This window comes from Hippopotamus amphibius, chromosome 11, assembly GCF_030028045.1.
Source record: "Hippopotamus amphibius kiboko isolate mHipAmp2 chromosome 11, mHipAmp2.hap2, whole genome shotgun sequence".
NCBI classification, from domain to species: Eukaryota; Metazoa; Chordata; class Mammalia; order Artiodactyla; family Hippopotamidae; genus Hippopotamus; species Hippopotamus amphibius.
The window spans coordinates 87,212,173-87,239,304 of NC_080196.1; the positions used below are offsets into that span (position 1 = coordinate 87,212,173).

A 27,132-nucleotide genomic window follows, 5' to 3' on the forward strand; every position below is an offset into this window, starting at 1 on the left:
CCCACCCCAAACCAATGACATCAGACTCTCTAGGAGAAGGAGTCACTGTCAGCATTTTTTAAAGCCCCTCCGTAATTCCAATGTGCAAATAAGACTGAGAATCACTGAGTTAGTCCAACTCCTCTTCTAATAAGTGAGGCAGTAGAGAAGCTGATGGATGAAGTGCCAATCTTGTCAGAAGCAGCACCTCTCAATTCCTACTCCAGGACTCTTTCCAATAAACCAGCTAAACAAAAATTATGTAGTTGGATGAAGTAGGGCAGGAGAGGAACTAGGATGGAGGTGCTTACCAAAGGAAAATACATAGAGAAGAGCAGAGACTTTCAGTGAACAAGAGGCATTTCACATTTAAGAGCTGAGGGGAAGATTCAGAAAGATAGAAAATCTCACCAAATGGAGATCCTTGAAATTAGAACAACATCTAATTCATCTATAAGTCCTCCTGTACTTTGCATACATTAGACAATGGATGGATGAGTGAATGGATGGAACAAGGACAGAATGGGTCCAATGGACAAGAAAGTCTAGAAGACAAGTTGAGTAGAGAAATGGGAGCCACACTGGAATTGAGAAAAGGGATAATGATGGGAGAAGGTACTTTACCTGGGATGAAGCTACCAACATGAGGGTGAATGGTCACCATAAAGAAACCATGTTTGGGGATTTTATTTTTAGGACTGGGATTATTTTTTATGATAGGATGAGATGCACTAATGGAAAAATAAGTGGAGCAATATGTTTGAAGCAGCAGAGGCTTGAGGCTCTCCTAGGGCTTTCAGTGCTTCATCTCTTGCCATAATCAAGACAAAAGGCTGAGGCTGCCCACCAGCTCTACAAATAGGAATCTCAGATTCTACACTGAGCAGAGCTCTGGGTCCTCCCCCTGCCCCCAAGGCTGCCTTTGAGTAACATTTTTCTCCCTTCAAGTCTGTAATGGATATTAATTTAAAGCTAGTTTGTCCTTGTAAGTTGTGGGGCATGAGAAGCTATTGAGAAATTGGTTGTCAGATTTACAAGGCAGTTGACTCTTTCTAAGGTTCTGTAAACCCCAGATCGTGCAAAAAACATGAACAAGAAGGAGCCAAAATCTGAACAATGTTGCGTATTAAGAGTCCACATGCAGATACTGTTTGGTTCATCAGTTATCAGTATGTTTGTTTAAATTTCTTACCAGATTTCCCCCCTCACTCAACAGTGTCATATGTGGGTTCAATCATGAGCCCACAGCCCCTTGTCTACAAAGATGGCAGCCTTTGAGCTCTGTCCTCAGCATTCTTCTGTAAGAAAGAAGGACTTTTCCTAACCATTCATTCTCCCCTGGCCCACTCTGTGACCTCAGCTGGGTATAGCTGTCCTGCGCATTTGGTGGCCAGAGAGCTTAATCAACCTACTCAGGCCTCTCATAGCCTTACTCATAAATTCTGTGACTTCACTCACATCAGTACATCCCAACCACCAAGGCCACATGACATAATTAAATATCAGCTCTCTATTCAAGTATGTCCCCTGATCCAGGTGTTGGGAGAAAATAAACAACAACCTGGACTGAGAGGGAAAAAGACTGTAGGCAGGGGAAGTGAATGAAGCAGGGGAAAATCTGTCCTTCCCTTTCTGCACCCTACTTCTTCCCACATTAATATTTTTCCCAGACCCAGAGTTGCCCCGTAATTGGGAGAAGGTACCATTAGCTCCTAGAAGCTGAGTTCTAACCTGGTTTCTTTCATTGAGAAATAAAATCAAACAAAGTCATTTCTCCAACTAAGGATAACAACAGGGGCTTCCCTGGCAGTCCAATGTTTAGGACTCCACGCTTTTGCTCCCAAGGGTCCAGGTTCAGTCCCTGGTCAGGGAACTAAGATCCCACAAGCTGTGAGGCTCAGCCAAAAAAAACAAAAAACAAAAAAACACCAAGGGTTTGTGATTAATTATGAGCCCTTCTATTTCTATCACTATCTTTACATCTTAATATTAAATAATAAATTAATTTTCTATTTCAAATAGCTTTCTGCAGAGGATAATGGTGCTATAATGCTTAGTTGATTTTTTTTTTTAAGTTCTAATAAGAGATGTTGCATCAAAAAATATATGTCCTTCTCCACTGGGTTTAATTTTGGTTTTGAATAAAACATGGAATCAAGTTTCTTCTTTAACAACAGGATGCAATACCAGACTTGCATGGTACTCCACGTCTGTCGTAATATCCCTATACAACTGCATGCCCTATGCCAAAGCTTTTATAGGATTACTAAGGCTCTGATATAAATCTATGGCCAGTTGAATCATAATAGCTCAATTTACCAACTCGAGAGCTTGAGAGTGCAATGTAGTCCAGCTTTAAGCTGACTGATCAGACAGGTAGTTGAATAGTGTGCTCTCAAGGTCCCTCTGTCCTTGGCCACCACCCCAGCCTTGGCACGCACCAACAGTAGGGGAAGAAGGGGCAAGAGGAATGGGAGGAGGGGTGAGGGCTAAGAACTCTGAATCCCTCCCCAAATCTTGGCTGCCAGTTGCTGTGAGGCAGGGGATGACGACAGGGAGCATTTCTGATCTTTAAATCAGGCTGAGCTGGCAACACTGTGCAGCCGACAGACATTAAGCCTCCAGTTAGGGCAATTGAGAGGTGCCTGAGCCAGCTGTCACCTCCTCAGCTCCAGAGAGCAGCCATACTTTAACATATCTACCCCGGCCCTTGCAGCTTCTTGGCTACATTAATGCCAGCTCTCTCCACAAGGCTCCCGGTGCCTGGCTGGGAGTGGGCCTCAGCCCATCCTACTCAACCTCTAGTGGCTGATGGATTTGCCAAGAGCCTGTAACCCTTGGCCAGCCCACTGGCTCAGAGAGCCTCACGTGCAATGCTGGTGCCAGGCCATCCCCCTGCTCTTCCTGGCCCAATAATATAAGAAAGCTCAACTTCCTAAGCTTAGGAAAATTCCAATATCTTTAAGAGTGAGAAGACAATATAATGTCATAAATGACTCTCAAGAGAGGGTCAGGCAGAGTAGCATAGACATAGATGTATTACCAAATGTAAAATAGATAGCTCGTGGGAAGTTGCTGTATAACAAAGGGAGATCAGCTCGATGATGGGTGATGCCTTAGAGGGCCAGGACAGGGAGGGTGGGAGGGAGTCGCGGGAGGGAGGGGATATGGGGATATATGTATAAATACAGCTGATTCACTTCGGTGTACCTCAAAAACTGGTACAAGAGTGTAAAGCAATTATATTCCAATAAAGAGCTTTAAAAAAATAAGAGAGAGAGAGGGTCAGGGAAACAGGGCCATGCCAGTCCCCAGCCCTCATCTTCTTCAACACTCCATCCCCTTCTTTCAACCTGGTCTAAAGAGATTGAAAAGACTGTCCTCCTACCCTTTTCCCTATTGTCCCTTATTGGGAATTATTATTTTTTCATCCTGAAAAAACAAAAGCACCAGCAAGGCCATTGCTAACCAGTATGTCCACTGCATGCAAAGGCACCGCAGCACTCCTTTGTCAAAACGTTTCAGCACCATTTATAGGAGTTTTGTTGCAATAAATACATAAATGTCTAGGATGTTAATGGTATTCCTTTAGACACGGTGCATTTTTTCAGTGCACCCCCTTAGGTACTGGCTGAGGATACCAGAGACCTACATGATGGGCCTGACACTAGCCTGAGTTTAGTTTAAGAGCTGGAAAGGTGATGCATGGACAGAAGGAATGATAAAAGTCATAGGTAAGGGTGGAGGTTTTCTCTCTCTTCTGCTGTGTGCAGGACAAACAATCAGATACTCAATGGAGCTGAATAATTGCACAAGTGCATTTAAAAGCTAAAAATGTAGACGCCTCAGTGCCTCCTGCCATCACCCATCCCCATGCCCCCCTGGCCGGGGCGTGCAGCGCAGGGTGGAGAGGTGCGCACTTCGCGCCCGCCTGCCTCTTGGCTCCACATCTAGGGAATGCCTACCTCAAAGGGTAACCCCGAGTGGCGTTCTGGGTCAGTGGGGGTTTTGGCTCTTGTCTGGAGCCTCTTTGTCTGACTGTTTACCAAACCAAACACTGTGGTCCCAGAACACAGGGCAGAGGGATGTTCTGTACTCATTTTGCAGTCTTTGCTTCTCTCTGTGGGGGCGGGGGGACAGGAAGAGAAGACTGAAACTGCTTTTTCTTTAGCGCTCTCTCTTCCATTTAGAAAAGCCCTGCTCAGGATGCAGAAGAGTCCTCTGCTGGCTCCTCTCCTGCAGAACTCCTGAGTGTGGTACAAATGATTTGTAAGGTTGAATTGCCTATAGATGCATACATCAATATCAAGCAGCAACCAAAATGAAATAGTGTTGGGATAATTCCTGAAGCAAATAATATATATTTTAAAATACCTACAAATGTAAGACACTGTAGGAAAAATATTTAAATCGTGTCATTATCCATAGGTTTGTTCTTCCTTCTGCATTTCTTCATCTAGTTCTTCTTTCCTCTCACATATATTTTTATGAACTTGCTCAAAAACCTTTCTGGAAAGAAAGAGATCTGTTATCAATAAAAAGAACTATTACTATCCTCCAGCCCAGGTGGGACTGTGCACTATAAAATATTTTTTTAAATAAAAGACAATAGCAGATTTGTCCCAGGGCCAAGGAGACAGCCACTTGTAAGTGAGAAACATGGACATAACTGCTTTCAGCTCCCAGGAGTGCAGTGTGGACGAGTGGAGGGAGGAAAGCTGGGTCTGGACGCTTATGCAAAGTGGGTGGGGAGAGAGGAGAGGGGCAGGAACTTTCTAGGGGCAGAAACTCTATGAAGAAAGTCAAAGAGGAGCGAAACCTCCTCTTTGTTCAATTGTGACTGAGGCAGGCAGAGGGTGAGAGACGAGTTCTGAGAACCAGGAGAGGAGGGGCACAGTAAGGAGGGCCTGGGGGCAACTTGGGAAGGGAAACAAGGTTGGTTTAATGATACCAGGAGGGGCTGAAAAAGAGTCATTGAACTGTGTAATTAGAGCTGGATGCTCAACATCACTCATCATCAGAGAAATGCAAGTCAGAGCCACAATGCGGGATCACCTCCCACTGGTCAGAATGGCCATCATCAAAACATCTAGAAACAATAAATGCTGGAGAGGGTGTGGAGAACAGGGAACCCTCCTGCACTGTTGTTGGGAATGTAAGTTGGTACAGCCGCTATGGAAAACAGTTTGGAGGTTCCTTAAAAAACTAAAAATGGAACTACCATATGACCCAGCAATCCAACTACTGGACATATACCCTGAGAAAACTAGAATCCAAAAAGAAACATGTACCATAATATTCATTGCAGCACTATTTACAATAGCCAGGACATGGAAGCAACCCAAATGCCCATCAACAGATGAATGGATAAAGAAGATGTGGCACATATATACAATGGGATATTACTCAGCCATAAAAAGGAATGAAATTGAGTTATTTGTAGTGAGGTGGATGGACGTAGAGTCTGTCATACAGAGTGAAGTAAGCCAGAAAGAGAAAAACAGATACTGTATACTAATTCATATATATGGAATCTAAAAAAATGGTACTGATGAACCCAGTGACAGGGCAAGAATAAAGATGCAGATGCAGAGAATGGACTTGAGGACACGGCCCGGGGGGTAGGGGTGTGGGTAAAGGGGAAACTGGGACGAAGTGAGAGAGTGGCATTGATATATATACACTACCAACTGTAAAATAGATAGCTAGTGGGAAGTTGCTGTATAACAAAGGGAGATCAACTCGATGATGGGTGATGCCTTAGAGGGCTGGGACAGGGAGAGTGGCGGGGGGGGAGTCGCAGGAGGGGGGGGATATGGGGATATGTATATAAATACAGCTGATTCACTTTGGTGTACCTCAAAAACTGGCACAACAGTGTAAAGCAATTATATTCCAATAAAGAGCTTAAAAAAAAAAAAGCACCTACTAACCTATGTATGCACTTGTCATTGAGTGCCCAATTATTCCTCTAATGTCCAGCTTGGGGTTCTCTCCAAAGCCATAGCCACTAGACGAGGGCAGACCCTGGTATCTTGGGGTCTTGCAGTGTGAGAACTTGGCTCCCGCCTGTCCACTTCAGGGTTCTTGCTGAATATTTGTCTCCATGCTCATAACTACACCCCTTTGAATGTCAGAGCCAAGAAGACTTTTCCACTGGTTCAGGCTGGGAAGAGGAACCCTTCCAGGAATCTTCAAGGACAAATCAACCCAGATTGAAATGGGCAGACATGGAATGGTGGCACCATGTGTCAGGTACAGAGATTTGCATTCATGGTTGGAAAACTTCATCACAACCTTACAAAGGAAGTCAACTTACCCAACTTTACAATGAGAAATCTGAGGTCCAGAGAGGCTAACATACCTCAGGTCACACAACTAGTTAGGGACAAAGCCAGGAGTCAAACTCAGGTCTGTCTGACTTGGAATCCCACATGCTGTGCACTGCCTTGTACATACCATATAGCATGGCTGTAGTTTGTAACCGGCACTTAAGGCGTGACTTTACAAGGACCAGAGAAGAGGGCAGGGAGGAAGGGTGGGGAGGAGGTGGTTCTGCAAGCAGACTTAAGACTCAATACACACCCTCCACCCCTGACTAGCCCACTCAGGCCACTGAGGCAGAAAGCTGCATGGGTGCCACGGGGAGGTGGTTTCAGGATGATGTCTAGAGATACAAGTTGATGGCTGAGCTCACTGAGTTAAATAATGAATTAATGAAAGGCCAACAATGGGCAGAAGTTGGAAATACTGGATGATGCTAGGGTACCTCAACGTACAAGCCTTGATGTTAGACTTTGGACAAGTTGTTTAAATTCTGTGCGCCTCCGTTCCCTCCTCTGTAAAATGCGGATAATGGCATTTACCTCATGGGACCTTTGGGACGGTTCAATAATTAACACACATGAAGCGCTTAGCACAGTGCCCAGCACACAGAGGGGATGCCCAACCATGTGTGCAGTTCTAATCATCGCCACTATTACTATTACCATGATGGATTGTAGCCATTTGCGTAAGGAACTAACTCATGGAAACACTGGTGTGATTCCTTTCATTCCTATACCAAGCCCTCAGACTATCCTCTTGTGATTCATTTTTCTCCTTCAGGGTAACCCGAGGAATTTGTTTTCTCCTTATTTTCCCAGGAAGAAAATGGTTGGAGCTTGGCCTGAACCTCAAAACTCTGATCATGAACCTGGACCTATGGTCTCCCTCCCAGGCCCCAGACACACACACCCTGAGCCTGCAGGGGACACTTGCAGGGACGGAATCCCCAGGAGGACAAGGAGCCCTGTGGTTTGGCTGGTGTCCAGGGGGTGGAGCCCAAGAGTTGCTGGCCGCCTCCCTAACGAGGGTGATCAGTTCATCCAGGCGGGAGGGAGGCCCTGCTAACACCTGCACAGTTTTCTGTGGGTTTTTCGTTGTTTTCAAGTCTCCTAGAAATGGTGCTCATAGAAATGCACCAGGGTTCGTGTGATTTCTGCCATCACAGAACAAGCCACAAAAGTGGAATTTAAGAAAAATGGGGAAAAAAGGGATTTGTCACTTGAATTTTAGATTCCTCTGCTATGCACTGTTTGCCTCCTGACTTTTAAAGGCAGCAGAGTTTGTCCTGAGATTCTCACCTGGAAAAAGAGGGGCACTCCAGGAAAACATTTATATTTTTGTTTTCCTCCTCACTGGGGAAAAGGGCAGGTCCGTTTCCAGAAAACAGCTTGTAGACCCCGGTTCTTCCCACACTTGCACCACACCCAGCAGGACTTTACTGGATTCCTACACTTGTGCAGGAAACGCACAGGTGTGAGAGACCCTCCACCCCAGGAGCTGCCATTTAGCTCCAGAGTCTGCTGTGTAGCAACCTGTCTCTAGGTTTTTAGTTTGTGACATCCTTTTCAGTTACAAATCTTCCCCAGAATATCTCAGGGTGAGGGTAGGCACTAAAGGAAACAGCATGGGAAAGAGAATGATGAGCTTGAGCAGGACTGTTGCTGGACAAAGACCTGGGAACCCACAGAAACGATGGCAGAGCAGCTGGCACGAAGTCAAGAACAGAGACAGACAGACAGGAGGTACAGGACAGAGGGCCAGTTCCTGGGCAGTGCTTTGGCCCTGATGCCTGAAGTGGGAGGAGACAGCCAGATGCACAGATATGCAGAATGGGTTCTGAGTATAAACGTGTTGGGTGCCACTCCCAGCACCCTCCTCCTAAGCACCTCCCTTTTAATAGAGCCCAGCAGGGCTTTATCAGCCAGTGCCTTCTACCCGGGGAGCCAGCTGCAGTGTGAGTACTCTCCTCGTCTCTGTTCATTTCCAACGGTTCATTGCGGGGCGGGGAGAGGGGAGGGGGTGAGTGTTGTCTTCTTAGACCTCTCTAACTTTTACTCTTTTTCACTTTTTTTTTTAATGGAGAAATATGTTTCAGATGATTGGAACTGAGTAAAAGCAGCAAAGTCAGAGTTCTGGTAGACTAGAAAGCCATTTACCCAAACCACGGGCTTCTTCCTGGATGCTTGAAAGCAGTGTCTTGGTTCATGGTTTCTGCAACAGGGTGGATCAGCACCAGAGCTCCGTGTGGAAAAGGGTTTCAGCAAGGAGTTCCCTTGAGGTGCTAAAGGACTCTGAGCTCAACCAGCGCTGTATAGGAGTTTCAGGCTCTGTTCCTGAAATAAGTAAAACTGGAGATGTATCAATACAACTCAAAAAAAAAAAAGTCGGTACTGGGAACATCCCTTTCCAACCATGGTTTCACGGATCATCCTGCATGTGCTGTTGTGCTGGAGGGAGGTGCTGGAACACCCCCTGAGAGAACGAGGCAGTCACACTGCAGGCACGAATTTGGCAGCTTCTTTGCAGCTACACTCTCTGAAGTGGAACTCAGACCTCTAGGCTTCTAGGGGAGTGTGTTCCGAGGAGAGAGGTATTTTAATCAGGAGACAGGCTACCTGACAGCATTTTCTTTGTTTCTGACTATAGCTCTAGAGAAACCTGAGCACCTCCCACTGCTTAGAATCAAAAACTACCTAAAATAAAGATTACTGTAAGTATCAGATAAATGTCAATGCTAAAAAGTCTCTTATTTATGATAGAGCATGAATGTTTATATGCTTTCTTCTATATCTATATCCAAAACTTTGTGTAATTTTTACAAGTGATACTTGAGACATAGAAAATTAAAGATTTTCAGGGCTCTCTAATTATACAAAGTTCTAATATATGCTGAGAATAGAATGAGTTATATTTCCTACAATAAAATAAGGAATGTAGTTGAACTGAAATCTTGATATTTCAGCATGATGAGTACTGCTTTGTTTCACTAGTGATCTGGGCTATGAAAAGTGCTTTCTGACTCCTGGTGTAAGCTCATCGGGTGCAGCTTCCAGGATATTCTCAGGCTGTTAACTTCAGGGCTTGTGAATATGACAGCGATACAGGAGAGTGAGGCTTTCTTTGAGGCAGGGCGAGATGTTTGTTTGTCAGAAGAGTCACTGCTTCTGGCAAGGGCACAGGGTGAAACCAGGGGTAGCAGAGCCCTTTGTTGTTTGTTCAACACCTCCCCGCCACAGGGTTATGTCGGGGAGGCCATAAGACAGGCTGTGTCCACTGTGTCACTGAGCCCTAACCCCTCCTGCAGCCCAGCATTCAGAAGCTGCTCTTTCACTGTGTGTTGTCTTGAATAGAATCTCGGGCATCAATGTGTGTGACTCCAGCCTGGAAGACAAAGAGCCACCAGGGCTTACCTGTTCCATAAGGCTAACTGTTCACTGCTGAGTGAACGTGGATGGTCCCCACGCTGGACCCCAGTTTTCTCCTCTATAAAATGAAGGCTTAATCTATATGCGCTCTCAACTTTTTTTCTCTCTTGGCTCTAAGAAAATATCAATGTTAAGCTCAAGGATGTCATTCTCCAAGATGTGTGTGATTTTGGTGGTGGGGAAACATGACAGGGAAATGTCACAGTCCTGCCTGTCTCCTTTTCTTTTTCTTTCATTCTTTCTTTCTTCTTTTTTTTTTTTTAACTGTGTATAAGATGAGAGCCCTACATGGGTTTCTTGACGTTGTTCTTTATCAAACAAAAATAACCCATAATGCAACCCACCGGCTTGCTAATAGCCAGATGGTTTAACCGTGGTTAAACATACACACATACACACAGTTTTTTTTCTAAGACATGTCAGTAAAGTTTTCCACAATTGTGGATTTTTCTGAATCACTCCAGTAGAGTGTACATTTTCAGATTTCAAACCAAGCCAGTAGAAGAAAGTAAAAATCAAATAAAAGAGAAAGAAAAAATAAATACCACACATACACCTTTTCTGGAACTTCTGAAGGAAGAATGCTATCCTTGGATGTGATGGAAGTTTTTTGTTTGTTTGCTTGTTTGTTTGTTTGTTTGCTTTTAAGGGGGTGTCAGGGACAAAAATTTGCCACACTTGAATTCAACTAAGAATTGTTTATTATTAACAAGGTGATGTCCAATTTTTAGCAATTCCTATTCAGATACAAGGGGGGAAAATGCCATTTAGCTTTCTCTTAGACTGGGCTTTTGCTGTGCATAGAAATTGTGGCTAGCATCTTATTACAGAAAATAGAACCCATACCAGGCCTTCTCCTTCTCACATTTGTAAAGATCAAGGCTGAAGGAAATTGTGGCATTGGCTTTGACCCCCAAAATGGAGCCCTAACAGTTTGCCTGAAGCGTTTCAGAGCCTGAAACCCACCCCTCCCTCTGGAAGAGGCTTCAGATCTGTCAGCTTCCTGCTAGTGGAGAAATACAGCAGAACAAAATCTCTGCATGGGTCTCTGTGCAGGATGGTTTGCCATTTTTTTCTTTTGTTCTAAGTGAAGTAAAATGAACGTTCGGTATCTGCAGTCAGCTCATCATCTCTTTTGCTGATGGTGCTTTTGCTGATGGAGAAGTCTGCCTTCTCTGTTGAGGTCTCCTCTCCCCAGGAACTCCTTGGGAGAGCTCCTGCCTCCCTCTACCTTGCACTTCACATCACAGCCAGGGCACGAATCCTGCTGGTCCACGTATTTTTGCCCTTTGTCGTGTATGGAAAGAAAGGAAAGATGAAAGGACGGTCTTTGATTGGCGCCGCTGGTGACGCCCCTCCTGGTCCTCTTTGGAGGGACCCTTTTGGAAAAAAAGCTGGTGAGGCAGCGCGCAGAGGCTTCTTCTGGCTAAGCTTGCCCCTGGTCCATGGGCCACCAGAACAGGTATGCTACCTTTGTGCAGCTTCTGTCTCTGTCACTCTGCTATGTCTTTTCTGAACAGAGCCTGGGAAGTGGGGTCCTCATGCAGCTTGGGCTGAACCAGATGTACAGGGGTCTTTGTCAATAAAGTCACACGACACTCATCTTGGGTTGGATGCTGGACCTTTGTGCTGCAGAGTTTTGAAAACCATGGAAAAGCTAAGGAAAAGTATTCTGCTCCTATTTTACAGAGTTTCTTCCTTTTATTTTCTTGCCTGTCTTTTTAGCTGAAATTTAATGACCTACTTAGATTGAGACGTTTGAGCATCGGTTGAAGTTCCTGCTTTATCACCTTGCATTGCCTTCCCAATTAGGATGTGTGGATTCTTAAAGTTCCCTAAAGAGATGCAAACAGTCTAGTGTGATAAAATTCTAGGGTGAACCACAACCATTAAGTTACTGGTTTCTCATAACCAGTTCTCATGCCTTTGTTCTGGAGCAAGTCGTCCGGGTTCCCGGGGCTCCCGAGTATTCAGGTGTTCAGAATAAATTGTTCCTAGGGGGTTCGGCCACAGCAGCAACTGTCTGCTCAACTCACGGGAAGACCCCTCTCTCTAGGCAATGGCAGCCCCACAATCCACCCCAATATGTGGATACTGGAAAGACAAAGCACAGCAAGCCTCTATATTCTGAGCTGTGGATTCAGATAAATGGTTCAATCTTCATCCGGATTTGGGTGGCTGGGCAGGGAACTCTGGCCAGTCAGGTTCTCAATCATGTCTGGCCAGTTAGAATATCAGGTTTCATATCCGTATCTCCAAAATCTCTGAGGTGATGATGTATTTTAAACCCTCTAAAATAAATAAATAAATGCTGCAAATTTGAGAACATGAATTTTTCACCCTAGAATAACCCATATAGCTAATTGCTTCTGTAAGTGCTGCAGAATGCCCACTTTAATGTTTTCATTCAGTCCTGCCTCTGTAGGGCCAGATCTACTCAGTTACAGAAACTCAAGGCAATTTCTTGTCATTGCCTTGACTGAAGCCTGATGCCTCTCTTAAGATGTATGGCTTTGAGAATGGGGTCACGTTAGTTGAGGAAAGGGCTTACAAAGCAACATTTTCAGTTATGATGTTTAAGGAGAGAGATTCATGAAAATACATGATAGCCATCACTTAGATTATGAAGTAAAATCCAATTTTTCATAATTGCTTAATAATTCGAACAGTTTTCCTTGTTTAACTTTGGGGCCAGGTGAGCTCCGTATAGACTTAGTTTTGGCTCCTGCCCTCCAGCATTTTTCAGTTTAAGAATTTCTTAATGCAAAGGTTCATTGGAAGTCTCACAAATGCTGGTTTCTATCACTATTTTGCCAAGACAAAATGACCTTGGTCTAGAATGCATTGCATAAACAGCTCCTACTTTGTGGAATGGTTGGCCATTGTTTAAAAGCAGAATGGTTACTTGGGCAACAAAATAATACAACTGAAGTGTAATTGTGACTCAGTAAAAAATGAGTTCCATTGATTTCTGTACTGGGGTTGATAGAAGCCAAAACTAAAATCAGGATTGCAAAAAAAATAAAAATTTTAAAAGCCATAACTTTTATTATCTGTTATTAGCTATTTGTTGGCTATGGTAAATGGAAAGAGAGTGGGACCAAAAATAGCCGTAAGAACCCCTTATTCACAGCTTGGCTGCAGGGAGAAGACGAGCCGGTTGAACTGCACGAGTTTTGGGTATTGCCTCGGTCATGACTACATGCCTGTGGCTCCCACATTCCACACTTGTGCCTTCCGGGGGTCTGATGGTTTGGGTGTTCCCCTCCTTCACACCGGCCTGGCTGCGCTCTTTACTTTTCTTGCAAACTCAAGGCGGTTTTGCCATTGTCTTTCTCCCTTTGCCTACTTCTGAGATAACATCACCGATGTTCTTTTATATCTACCATTGGCACCATAAAACCTTCATTTTTGTCAGCCTGTCATTTTGTCAGGGTACCATATTCTGATGATGCTGGTGCTTTCCTATTACTCACTTATCATGAGAAGTGAAGAGTGAGCACAAGTCACAGTGATGCTGTTAGTATTTCCCGAGGCACACTTATTATAAGTATGCCCTGTATATTCTTATAGGGTACAGTTCTTAAACTGTAATTCTTTTAGTTTTCAACAGCTTGGTCCATGTCCACCTTTCCCATTTTCTACACCTTTGTGGAATATTATTTTGCCAGTCTTTAAACATTTAAATAAGAGAAATAAAGAGTATCTGAGGCAGTTGCCTGATGTGAGGACAGAGTCAAGAAATCTTTGACTTGGAGAGTATGAGGGGGTTTTCTTAGGCAGTGTCAACATACACAAACTGTTTTGTAAACATTTCTTCTCTTTCAAACTTTTAAAAACAAAACCCTTTTTTGTAAAATAAAATTTTAATTTAAAATGGCTGCTTGTTTTGGAAAGTGGCTGATCGGTCTGCATTAGTGAGCATCATTTTGTAACCTGACATCTAGCTCCTTTCATTGGCAGCAAGAAGCTTAAGTACTTGATCTTAGCTGTTTCTATATTATTATCTGACTCATTATGTTGAAATTAACTATTTTTCAGTCTTTCCCACTAGACTGAGCTCTTTGAGCGTAGGGTATATGTGCTCAATAAATATTTGTTGAGCTAGAAAAGGGTTCAGAAAATGAAATTAAAGATGAGAAACTTCTCACGGTGGCATTAAAAACAGTGATGACAAAAGTAGTATGGGGTTTGGGTTTTGCTAATAATCTCCATGACAATATTTCAGGAGAAAAGTGGTGCTTTCTTAGTTCCATGGGATGCCTTGGTCCAGATGAAGTGCCTTTAAACTCGTCCTCTGTGGCTACTGTGACCAGGTCCTACACTGGCCAATCTGAAGTGTTCTGCATTAGGATGTTATGAGCTCCATTCTTTCCTCAAGGATCCAGAGGAAGAGCTATCCATGGAGGACGGCCCCACTGTGGTTAAACTGGACCAGGGTAGAAATCAGGGTTCACCAGGTCGCAGGAGAAGATGCCTCCCCAAGGCACTTGGTTACATCACTGGTGATATGAAAGAATTTGCCAACTGGCTTAAAGGTATTTATGCTTCCATCCCTTGGAGAAGTGGCTTTGGGGGAAATGGTTTGTTGGTTCTTCTACTCATATCTTTAGTTATACGCCCCGACCTCTCATCTATCTCTTTCCTCTCCACTTTTTACCTTTTTATCTTCTAACTTGCAAACTTCTTCAAAATTTTTTTTAATGGAGATAGCAGTCAGGGCCAGGGTCCTGTTCCTATCAGAGGAAGGCACCTGGTTCCACCTCGTAATTCCGGTACTTAAAAACTAAAATTTTGCTACTGGTAATTCATTCCCTTGGCTCACAAGTCTGAACCTCTAAGCATGGTAAATACATGCATTCAATGCTTTCTGGAACTGAAGTTCTAGTAGGGGCAGTTGGATTGAACAGAAAGAAACTGGATGCTTTCAGGGATCTGAAGGTCACCAAAGGGGAAAGGGTTCAGAGAAAAAGCTTCAAGGAATATCAAAAACTAGCTTCACCTTCATCAGAGGTGATTTTGCTCCGGGTAGGTCCTGGACTTGGGAGGGAGCCCATTTGCCTTGTCATTTCCTTAGCTCTGCCCATCTCTTCTCTTCCAGACAAACCCCAGGCGCTCCAGCTCGTCGACTGGATTCTTCGGGGCATATCCCAAGTGGTGTTTATCAGCAACCCCATCAGCGGCATCCTGATTCTGGTGGGACTCCTGGTCCAGAATCCCTGGTGGGCTCTCAATGGCTGTGTAGGAACGGTGGTCTCCACCCTGACGGCCCTGTTACTCAGTCAGGAAAGGTAGGCATGTCCCTCCAAGCCTCCACTCCTTGCTTCAGAGAACACAGGAGCCAACCAGTGACTCTGGGCAACAATGATAAAAGCCCCACCCTCCCCAGGAGAATCAACCTTTTATTCCACAGAACGCTTTGTATTTGCCTTTAGTCAGAGGTCAGGAAATCATTTATAGCTTCTTTATTCGTGGTACCTGAATAAGCAGCCAGCCTGAAGGATGCCAGCTCCTCCTGGCACTACATGGTGACCAGAACTAAGCTATAAGTAATTCCCAGGGGAGGGTCCAAAGGCATCTGCTTTAATGATCGATCAATTACTTCTCATCAGCATTTTGTTTATTTGGGCAAAAAAATGCATATGGTTCAGGAAAAGTTTTAGTGGCTTAAAAATCCTACTATTCCCATTATATCTTATTTCCATGTTTAGTTTAGCAAATTCATTCTTCATGGACCGTGCAAAGTTTAGCTCAGCTTCCAGAGATATAAACTGACATAAATTCCAAGTAAGCAAATTCTGACTTAAGAAATGTTACTGTGTTTTCTGAACTATGTGTTAGGCTAAAAATAGCATGTACTTTATAAATTATCTGCCACTGAAGAAGTGATGAGCTGACTCCCACCAGGGGAGGAGACGGCTCCTGCCTAATCAGTTCCTTCAGGGAGGCTGCTGGTCTAGGTGTCCAGGATCCATGCATCATCCCCAGTGGATGGTTGTTACACAGCTAAGCTCCTGTAACACTTACTGTAAACTGCCTAAGGGGCTTCTCGGGGAGAGTCAAAGCATTCCACTTTCCCATCAGGTCCAAGGAGCCTGACTTGTTATCTTTGGAGGATGATTTTATGTCTTGGTCAAATTCTGTTCTAATGCACATCAAGAAATAGTCTGTCCAGTTTGTAGGTGTGGTCCAGGATTGTGTTATATCAAATCTTCTTCATTGTTTTGCCCCAGTAGAAGTTGACCCATTTTCCTTATCAGGTATAGTTTAGAAGACAAACCATATTTACATGTGTTTAGTTTTCAGATCTCCTTTACTCTCCTTGGTCCTAAAGGACACATTAAAAACAGCAATCTGCAGCTTTAAGAGAATACACGTCTTCCTGTTGCTGAAACTATGGCATTCCACAACATGTAGGCATTGCAGTTAATTTTTTCTTGCTCAAACTCAAGCCTTAAATCTGAAAGTCAGTTGTTGAGAGGACAAGCCTTGCGTAACACTCCACTGCCATCAGGTATGGCCTCAATGATCACTTCCTGGGTTAAATCAATACGAGTCACTTCACTTGCCATGTATCCTGAAGGACTATTTAAGGGAGACAAGGGCTTTTGAACATGGAGTCCCATCTCTGATGCTCTTGCCCAGATGAATCTAGGTGACATCACCCTGCTGTTGCACTGGTGCCTTCTGCTCCAGTGACAAACAAGCAGGGAGAAGTTCTCACACCATCCCGTATTGCCCTGTAGCGTGATTCACTGTTACATCACCTCCCGCTCAGGCCCTGTGTTCAGCCTCACCCACCCACTTCACTGTCTGCACACCCATGACTCCTACAGACTTCATCCTTGAATGCTGGGTACCTTCAAGGTACCAGCTCTCAGAACCCTGGTGGGGCAGGGCGGGAGGGACCTGGTTTGTCAGCCTTGGGGCTTATTCTATAGCAATCATTCCATTTCTCACTTGGAGCTTCTAGTCCCCAAATATGAAATGGGAACCATTTTGTCCAGGAGTAGAAACTTACCCACAGGACAACATTTACAAGTGAGACTAAATGCTGGGAAGCAAAAAGGACCCAAGAAAGAATTAGGTGCTAAATATGCACATAATTAAACGGAGTAATTTGCCAAGTAAAAGTAATTGTTTTTCTCTGCAATAACTTGGAAATGTATATCTAGAGAAAACGAAATGGAAGAACAGGAAGGTGAAAATATATGCTAAGTTGAAAGATTCGTGTTTATAAGAGCAAAGACACCATGGAAGTGAATTTACATTTCAAGAATCTTACATCTCTCACCAAGAAAATCAGACTTGGGAAACAGTTTCAAATCAAAGCTCTATTCAATCAGAGGCCCTAATGATTTAAAAGAAATAATAACTTCTGGAAGGAAAGGGTAAAAGGAAGCAGAATAGGTTGGCTTGCTGATTTTCCTTTCCTCCCCTAGGTGCCGGACGTCTGTCTTTACCTATGACACCTCTGTAGGGGTTGATCTATATGCACATTTGTATTTTATCCATGTATATTTTACTTTTTCATGCTTTTATTAGTATTTGGCTCCTAGATACTTTGTGATAAAATCCTAAACATAATTTCATTTTCGATTTAAATATTACCTAGAAGTTACAAGTGTCATTTATGTGCACGTCCAGCCAACATCCACCTGGGAGGTGTCCAAGCTGTGCCTCTTGCCCACAGGTCCTCCATCGCAGCAGGGCTCCAGGGCTACAACGCCACCCTGGTGGGAATCCTCATGGCTGTCTATTCAGACAAGGGAAACTATTTCTGGTGGCTGTTATTCCCTGTATCTCTTATGTCCATGACTTGGTAAGTTGTACCTGGTTTTCAAAACGCCTTTTTGAAAAAACATATGGGGGAGGAGGCAATGGGGGACGTTATTGCTGAGTACAGGGTTTCCGTTTTGCAAGATGAAAAATGTTCTGTGAATGGATGGCGGAGACGGTTGTACCACAGTGTGAATGTACTTCATGCCACTAAACTCAATGCTTCAAAATGGTTTACATGGTAAATTTTATGTTATGTGTATAACACAATTTTTAGAAAAATACGTTTTTTCATTTAGATTCAGAATATGTCTATTGGAAACATTCAAACACACTGACGCATATGGCCTCCACACACCCCTCACCGCCCCCACCCCTCAACAAGATTCTGATGTAATTGGACGGGGGTGTTTCCAGGGCATTGGGAGTTTTGAAGTCTCCCAGGAGGTTCTAAAGTACGAAGTTGAGAACCAGTCCCCACGTCAGTGGTCCTCAAACATGCACAATATCGGGATCACCTGCAATGCCTGTTGAAACACGGGCTGCTGCTCCCTCCCCCACGCTTCCTGATTCAGTCCATCTGGGGCAGGGCCTCAGAATCTGCATCTCTAGCAACTTCCCAGGTGAGGCTGATGGGGCTGATCCAGGGGCCACACTGAGAACCACTGAGCCTGTAGGAACTCCCCTTAGCAGCTGTCCCATCCGCTTCAAAATAATTCTTCACTAAATTCAATTCCTTTTTTAACCCTAAATCCTTCAAACTAATTTCTGCATTGACACTGTCTTAAATAGGAGTTTTTTTTTTTTTTTGGAAAGCAAACATTTCTTTCTTACTCTGGTATATTCAGAATATAAATACTAGTATCCACACAAATGAGATGTGCACTATGGACAGTGTGTCCACCCTGGCTGCAGCACAGGTGTGTGGAGGAGAACCTGCAAGCACAGCCAACCTCTCCGGAGGAAATTCCCACCTGTTCTGAAGACCAGGCTCAAGGGCAGGAGGCATTGCCTGTGCTTACCCTCTCCCCGAGTAGGGAGACTCCAGAAAGCTGCAGTTCTGACCTTGAAGTGATGGCTCCTTGATTGGGTCAACAAGTGAGGGAACAAAAAGGGCCCAGAGACCATTAATCCAACCTCCCAGTTTACAGACAAGGAAACTGAAAGTACCTCCTTGCCTGAGGCCACACAGTTCAACGGCTCAAGGGTTAAAATTCAGCCCTCCAGAGTTTAAGATCTTTTTCCTCCAGTCCACACCACCTGCATCCTCCCTGGGACCATTGTTTCTCTTTTTTGAGACTAAAATACTAAGACTCGTGGAGATGGTATACAAGTTCAAGATCGAGGTTGCCTCTGGTGGGGAAGGTGGGGCATATGATCAAGCAGGTTACCTAAGGGTCTTTAACTGTTTAGACAGTATTTTTTCATATGTCTCCAATACTTCAAAAACATTTCTAAAACTAGATTTATAACTCACTGTGAGCAACCCCAGATCAACCCCAAGCCAAATAAGCTGAGAGTTTATGTAAGAATTATTCTATGACAGGATTTAGTCCAGCTGTGTTTGGGCTTTTTGTTTGTTTGTTTTTCTGTGAAAAGTTTGGCAACACAACACCTTGGGGACGTATTTTCCAATGAAACAAAGCCCCTCCATAGCACAGAGGTTCAGTTTGTCAACCTGGTTTGTCACATTCGTATTCCTCCATTCTATTCTGTTGTTGTTGTTGTTGTTGTTGTTGTTGTTGTTGCTGTTTTTAGTCCAATTTTCTCAAGTGCGTTGAGCTCCGTGTTCAGCAAATGGGACCTCTCTGTCTTCACTCTGCCCTTCAACATGGTGCTGTCAATGTACCTTTCTGCCACGGGACATTACAATCCATTTTTCCCAAGCAAATTGTTCACACCTGTCACCTCAGTGCCCAATGTCACCTGGTCTGACCTCAATGCCCTGCAGGTAAGATACACTATCTTCTTACATTCCCACCCCCACTGCCCCCAGCCCTGGAAGACACCTCCTGGTTAATTGCTCGTGGACATTGGAGCCTTATAGAGACTCAGCTCTGGGGTGGCCTTGCCACCTTCCTCTTGCCATCTAAATGCTCATTTATTCTATTCCAAAACTTTGGGCTTTAAGGGATTTTTTAAATGACTACCTGGTCAAAGCTAACTTTTCCTCCTCTTTTCCTAAAATCTGCAATGCTAACTCCTGAGCATAGCTCCAGTGAAATTCAGAGACTCTATTTCAAACTTGGCCCTTTATTTGGGGGTATGATGGGGGCCAGCCCTTGCGGCAGGGGGCCTCAAGCCTGGGGTTATGTCCTCCCAGACCTGCCTCCTCCAATCAAAAGAATTGGCTGCTTCCTGTTAGATCTTGTTGCAGAACCTCCCTGTTTTCCTTTTTCTTATGTTGGATCTCATAGAATATGTACAATAATTCAGATTTGTCAAGCTTTGGAGGCATCAGAATCATTATTTTTTTAAATACTCATACAAGCTCCATCTCAGACTCCCTAAATCATAATCATTGGGGTGGAGCCTAGGAACCTGTGTTAAGAAGCTCCCCACATAATGGTGACATGGGCCAGAGTTTGAGAACACTTCTGGTAGGGCTAAGATAGGCATAATCAATCATGCTAGTTCTGTTAAGGAATTATCATGCATAGGGAGAACGCTATTTTTAAAAGCCTGATTAACCCAAATCAAATTCCAGCTCTTTGTACTGGTGTTTAAGAAATCTGTTTAAGGTTTCCTGATTATTAAAAAAAAAAAGAAAGAAAGAAAAAGAAAACACTTGAAATCAGAAGAAAACCAATCTTATCTTTTTTAGTGTGCAAGAGACTGGCTTTTCCATTATCAGGTTATAAAAGACCTTTTGCTGTCCTCTTTGCTGAGCGGTCAAAACATGTGAGGAGTTCCAGTCGCCTTTTCTTTAGCTTCTAGCCCAGACAATGAATGGGAGCACTTGGAAATAACTCAGAAAGAAAATAAAAAATTTATCGGAACTACCCATGAAAACATAGCATTAGTTGATCTGTCTAAAACTGCCCTGCCCAATACAGTAGCTATTAACCCCACCTAGCTATTTTAATTTGAATGTAAAGTTAACATTAAATAAAATTTAAAATTTAGTTCTTAGCCTCACTGGCCACATTTCAGGTGCCCAGTAACTGCATACATTGGACAGCACAGATGCAGAATATTCCATCATCACAGAAAGTTCTAGCGGACAGTGCTGACGTGGGGAAGTGGGGTCTTGTCCTTCTCTTCACTCTGGATTACCTATCCAGCATCAGCATAATTATTTCCCATCTCATCACCTCCCCATTTCCCTGGTTACCTGAGAGATAGCTCTGCTGTCTAGTTCTGAGATAAAAGACCACATAGTCTTTGCCTGTGTCAAGTTTCCTGGTCTAGAAGAAACAGGAAATGATCCTGTGTAGACATGAAGATCCAGCATGGGCTGGAAGAATTTAGGGCCCGTCTTAGGTTAGAATCAAACTCACAGTATGATCATGGGCCCTGAGCAAGGACCAGACCAGCACTGGAAGCCAGTGTTAGATCCAGCCTAAGGAATGGAGGGAGTAGACACTTCCTCATACCAAAGCTGGCCTCCCTGCATCAGAGTCACTGCCTCCCAAAGGTCCTTGCCAAAAGGTACACATATGACCCAGAGAAGGTGGAAGGAGCAAGATGGGAGGTGGGGAAGGCCCCTTTTAGTGATAGCCTTGGTCAAAACAGAACTAACATGACTGACTATGCCTATCTTAGCCCTCCCGGAGGTGTTGTTATAAGGAATTATCATTTGTTAGCTTGAATCAAACCCTGTACCTTCTTGTAAGAATTACCATTCTGTGAACACATTACCTGAATTCAGAACTCAGCCAGAAAGTTAGAATTGTGACATTTTTGTGTTCTGAGGACTGACAGTTGTTGATAACTAGAATAAGCTAAGGATGTCTTGGTTTAAATTAATACATGCCCTCTAAAATAATTAATTAATTAAAAATAAGTAAAATTAAATAAAAATAATTCTACTTAAAAATTTTAAAAAATAAATATACATAAGTAAATTAAAATTTAAAAAATAAAATACAATAAAATTAATTAATACATGTTCTCATTAACAACAGAAGCATAAATGTGGTCCAGATTCATGAACCTGCCAATAATCGCTTCTGAGTGGTGGAAAAGATAACCCAACTTTGGGTCGCTGGCCTTAACGCTAAACAACTAACTTGCATGGGAGTAATAATACTTCTATTGACCATAGAGATGCACTGATTTACTAGTCTCAGAACTGACGGAGAGTTGAAAGCAACGGAAGTGTAAGCTGTGGTCCCTGCCATCCTCACTGGGAGGCGTGGCCGATGCTCACATTGGGGAGCAGTGACACCTCACCGGAAGCTTATCAGCTACCTAAGGCTGGTGTCAGTGCAAGTGTAGAGCCAGTGAGCGAAGAATCTGGAGAAGGCACGCTCAGCATCTGGAAGGGCTGGTGTATCTCTGGGGATAATGCAGAAGAATGAGATTTTTCCATAGAGAGAGAGAGAATTTCAAAAATCAGTAACCCTGATCTTGAAAGATGATATGCTAAATCTAAAATGACATTGTATTGTGTTTGTGGGTGCCCTATAGGTTTCTGTCCAGTAGTTTTAATGACCGCATTTTCTAAATTGTTTATGCAGTTACTGAAGTCCCTGCCCGTGGGTGTTGGTCAGATATATGGCTGTGATAATCCGTGGACAGGGGGCATCTTCCTAGGTGCCATCCTCCTCTCTTCCCCACTCATGTTCCTGCATGCTGCGATCGGGTCTTTGCTGGGGATTGCAGCAGGTGAGTGTTAGACTTGTTACCAGATACCAATCACCTCCTCTGCCCCATCCATTGTGGCAGGCATCTGCTATACTCCAGAACTTTCTTGAAGGTCTGCTTCCAAGGAACCAATGGGAGTCCTCAGATGCCTTACCCTCAGACTCCTTCCAGAACATTCTGCATTTAGTCCAAAGCTCTGACTCCTCCTGTCTTGCCTAATAGGACTCAGTCTTTCAGCTCCATTTGAGAACATCTACTTTGGACTCTGGGGTTTCAACAGCTCTCTAGCCTGCATTGCAATTGGAGGAACGTTCATGGCGCTCACCTGGCAAACCCACCTCCTGGCTCTTGCCTGCGGTGAGTATCCCATGCAACTGGGGAATGGTTGCTTATGACTATGGGATGAAAATCAAGGACAAACAGTCACAAAGGACTGTGTGAGAAACTAGAGCAGGAGTTCTAGTTTGAGCCGCCTGCTATCTGCTAAGTGTGTGACCAGGACAATTGGCCTGCCCTCTCTGGGAGGACTCAGGTCTGCTCTGTCTACCTCGTTGCTCATTTTGAAGACGAGAGAGCCTGTTGAGTCATATTAACCATTTTACAATATGTGTATGTTGGGGATAGAAACTTGACTTGTCCTTTGTTCTTCATACTAATTGTTTGACTCAAGAAACTAAAAGGAAGCAAGCTAGCTATAGAGTCAGTTCTCCTGGTGAGTCAGATGGTATTAATTGGCCCTTAGGGAATCACATTAAACTGGCTGTTCTCAGACTGGAGCAAACATCAGAATCACCTGGAAGCCTTGTTAAAACCCAGATTGCTGGGTCCCACCCCTAGTCCCTGAGTGTGTCTAACAGTGAGTGTTGGTGGCCCAAGCGACCATACAGCCATTGTAAGAAGGTCATTTTTCAACCTGCCTCTGTGAAACCTAAGGGGTTCCCTGAGCCCCCTTGGGCCCAGGAATTGAGAGTTAGCTAGTTGAGATCTTTGTTTTTGTTGTTTTATGTTGAGTGTCATACAGATACTCCAATTACCTATTCTAAAATATTCATGCTCAAAGTAAACAAAAATACAGGATGTTAATTCATGGACCTCTATGCCAACCTTAACGGTATTTGGGAAAATGTTATTGTGGGGAGGATCCCAGGTCTGTGTTCAGTTTCTGCCAACTTCTGAGTTACTACCATATATATATATGATTTTTTGGAACTGTGAGTTCTAACCATTGATCTGAGAATCCCAGATGCTGTGAGATTCTATGCTATATCAAGGAACATTCATAAGTTTAATTTTAATTAAATTATGCTTGAATAAAATAATGGGGAAATTTATTTACCATGGAAGGCCTTTTCCTTAAGTATTAGCAATAACAGCAACAAAATAACACCACAGAAAAGCTACCTTTATTGAGTATTTACTGTGTGGTAAGCCCAAGCATTATCTTCTTTCACACTCACACCAACCCAAGAGAGAGATTCCTATTACCTCCTTGTACAGGTGAGGAAATGGGGGCTTTGAGCGGAGGAACCAAGCTCCTAAGGGGTAGAGTCTGGATGTGAACCCAGAGCTGCTGATTCTAAGCTCATACTAGTAACCAGGGTGCTGGGCTCGCTGGTGAAACGCACAAGTTTACATTCCAGGGATTTATACCTAAAAGCAGTCTTTCTGTAATGAAAAGTGCACCTACCAAGCATTCTTCTTTCCTTATTTTTATTCATAGCTCTGTTCACTGCCTACCTTGGAGCCAGCATGTCCAACCTGATGGCTGTGGTGAGTTGGCCTTAATCTCACTTTCTCATCAGCATGATTGATCAGTTTTCAGATACAGAAGCCCTCCTGAAGTCCACCTCAGTGGCATCCCAGGGGGGGATCCATGACAGATAGCCTCTACTGTCCATCTCCCAGACCTGCCTGTCCTCACTTACCCTCCAGCATCACAGTAAATCTTAGTCCAAACTATAATTACCAGGCTTGCTAAAAATATCAGATTGTTTGAATTAAGGAAGTGAAACTTAGGGTGCATAATATATTATCAAGTTCATACTTTAGCTCTGTGTGTCAAGAAGTTGACTTTAGAATATCTTTCACTTAAACAGAAAACTGGGACTATGTATTAGTTGATAAGTCACAAAAGTGAGGGAAAGGATAATTAGTTAAAGACCCAGATTTTTTTTTTAAATTAAGCCAACATTTTTTCATACCCCTTGTCTTTTTTTAATCCCCAGTCAGTCATCAGTAAGACTTTTTTGGACCCATGTCCTGGCTGAATTATTTAATAGCCAAAATCATTGCCTATTAAGTCCTCCTGCTACTCTCTCTTTCCTTTGACTTCGTCCTCCCCCCCTCCCCCAGAAGCCCAGTATCCCCAGACTATTCTTGGGTCCCCTACCTCTCAGTGCTCTTCCTCACCCATCACTGCAAGTGATGCAGGGCCAATTCCTGATAACTTCATCCATGTAGATGTGGTCATGCCTGCCAGTGAGTCAAGACAGCATCTAGCCATCTCAACAACAGCTCAGAGAGCTTACCTTGGAGGCCCCTTCTGGAAACACAGGATCTTTATGGTGGAATGTCAAAGCCATGTTACAGGCATGATGGGATGCCTTAGGGCTTGTGGGGCCCTTCACATCCCAACAAAGGTTCACAGACCTTGGCCTGTGGGCCAGAATTGGACAGGATGCAAAAGAGAGTCAGCTAGGGAGATTTTGAAAAAAACAGATCCTCAGGCCCTGTCCCTTGGCATTTCTGGTAGAGTAGATCTTGTATGATGCTTGGGCATCTGTGTTTTTTTTAAAACTCTTCCTAATGATTCTGATGTGCAGTCAGGTTTAGGTACCATCACATCCTGGGGGTCCATTTATAGGGCCAAACCTAACCAAGTACATGGTGTGTGCTCAGAATTGCATGAGTTGCCATGGACGCACAGAAAGAGGAGCTACCCTCAAGGAGCTCAGAGTCTATTTGAGAAATGGAACAAAAAGAAGTAAAGCAAGTAGAGTCCAAGACCTAGTCTGGGTGAAGGTCAAGGGGAGAGAGGGCTGAACTAACATCAAAGATGGCCTTGTGGACATGATGAGTGATCAGGAGCCATTGATGATTTGCTAAATGGGCTCTGGGAGCCAAGTGTCATCTTTGCACACCCGGTATAGGAAGTCTGACTGTATGAGAGGGAGAGAAAGATATACATCATCCCTAAGGAATGCATGCTGACGTTTCAGCTGCTGAATGCCCTGAGATCTTAGACTCAGTTTCCATGGGGACAAGCAGTGTCCAGAGCAGTGCCTCCAATGAGTCATCCCCTGAGCTGAATGACAGTGGAGTGGAAGCATGGTGCTTTGTGCAGATTAGCTTTCCAAAAGGAACTCAAAGTAATGTGTTGCTTGTCTCTTTTTCTCCAGGTCGGATTGCCCTCTTGTACCTGGCCCTTCTGTTTGGCTACACTACTGTTCCTCCTGCTGACCACAAAAAACCCCAACATCTACAGGATGCCCCTCAGTAAAGTCACTTATCCTGAAGAAAACCGCATCTTCTACCTACAAGCCAAGAGAAGGACTGTTGAAAGCCCTCTGTGAACGCAACCCCCATCCACAGCCATGGTCACAAATCATTGCTGACTAACTGCCCCAGCTGACTTCCAGGGTCTCAAAATTGCTGTTTTTACTAGTAACAAATTTCATACTAAGCCATCAGTGATCTGTTCTTATGCTCATTTTGTATTTTTCTCTTACACTCCAGAACATTCCCAAATAAGTGATAAGACACATGAAGGTGATATGCGCTGGCTATGGAATTTTAAACCTTTGTGGGGCAGTGGCACTAAGACTATTCTACAAAATCAGAATGGTCCAACAGAAAGAAGAAGTAAAACCAAAGTTAATTATCGATATTTATTGATATCCTTGGTGTTTGGTTGTACATGATGTTAACAGTATTAAAAATTAATCTCTATAAAGCCAACTGAGCCTTAAGTGAATGGAACTCACAGTCACAAAATCAGTCAACCCAGAATTCTCAGATAAGCCACTTGGCTTATTTAAAATCAATGCAGGGACTATGCTGGTTGTCCAGTGGTAAAGAATCTGCCTTACAATGCAGGGGACGTGGGTTCAAACCCTGGTCAGGGAACTAAGATCCCACATGCAGCGGGCAACTAAGTCCACACACCACAACTACTGAGCTCACACGGCTCAACTAGAGAGCCTGCATGCCACAAACTACAGAGCCCACACACTCTGGAACCTGCACGCCACAACTCCAGAGCCCATGCGCCCTGGAGCCTGCATGCTCACAACTAGAGAAGAGAAAAACCCCATGCCACAGCTAGAGAGAAGCCCATGCGCCACAACGGAAGATCCCCCATGCCTCAACAAATATCCCTCGTGCCGCAACTAAGACCCAACGCAGCCAAAAATAAACAAAATTTATTTATTTATTTAAAAGGCGTTCACAGGAAGATGGCAAAGGAGTAAGACATGGAGATCACCTTCCTCTCCACAAATACATCAAGAATACATCTACATGTTGGAACAGCCCCTAAAGAACATCTCCTAGAATGCTGGCAGGGGACATCAGACTTCCAAAAAGGCAAGAAAATCCCCACAAAACTGCATAGAGCAAAAGAAAAAAGACAAAAAAAAAAAAAAAAAAAAGACAGAGACAAAGGAATTGGGACAGAACCTGCCCCTCTGGGGGGAGCTGTGAAGGGAGAAAAGATTCCACACACTAGGAAGCCCCCTAAGTGGCAGGAACAGGGGGAGCTTCGGAGCCTTGGAGGAGAGGGCAGCAACAGGTATGCAGAGGGCAGAGCAGAGAG

General features: G+C 43.9%; 1 protein-coding gene across 1 annotated transcript; it reads left to right on the forward strand.

The window, feature by feature from the left end:
- The first annotated feature begins 11,031 nt into the window (after positions 1-11,031).
- On the forward strand, positions 11,032-25,938 carry SLC14A1 (solute carrier family 14 member 1 (Kidd blood group)). Its single transcript, XM_057699404.1, has 9 exons — positions 11,032-11,193; positions 14,113-14,269; positions 14,833-15,022; positions 17,425-17,553; positions 19,269-19,461; positions 22,193-22,340; positions 22,542-22,676; positions 24,040-24,089; positions 25,718-25,938. Exons 1-9 carry the CDS (start codon positions 11,047-11,049, stop codon positions 25,889-25,891), a joined length of 1,323 nt encoding a protein of 440 aa, XP_057555387.1. The 5' UTR covers positions 11,032-11,046; the 3' UTR covers positions 25,892-25,938.
- The last annotated feature ends 1,194 nt before the right edge of the window (positions 25,939-27,132 follow it).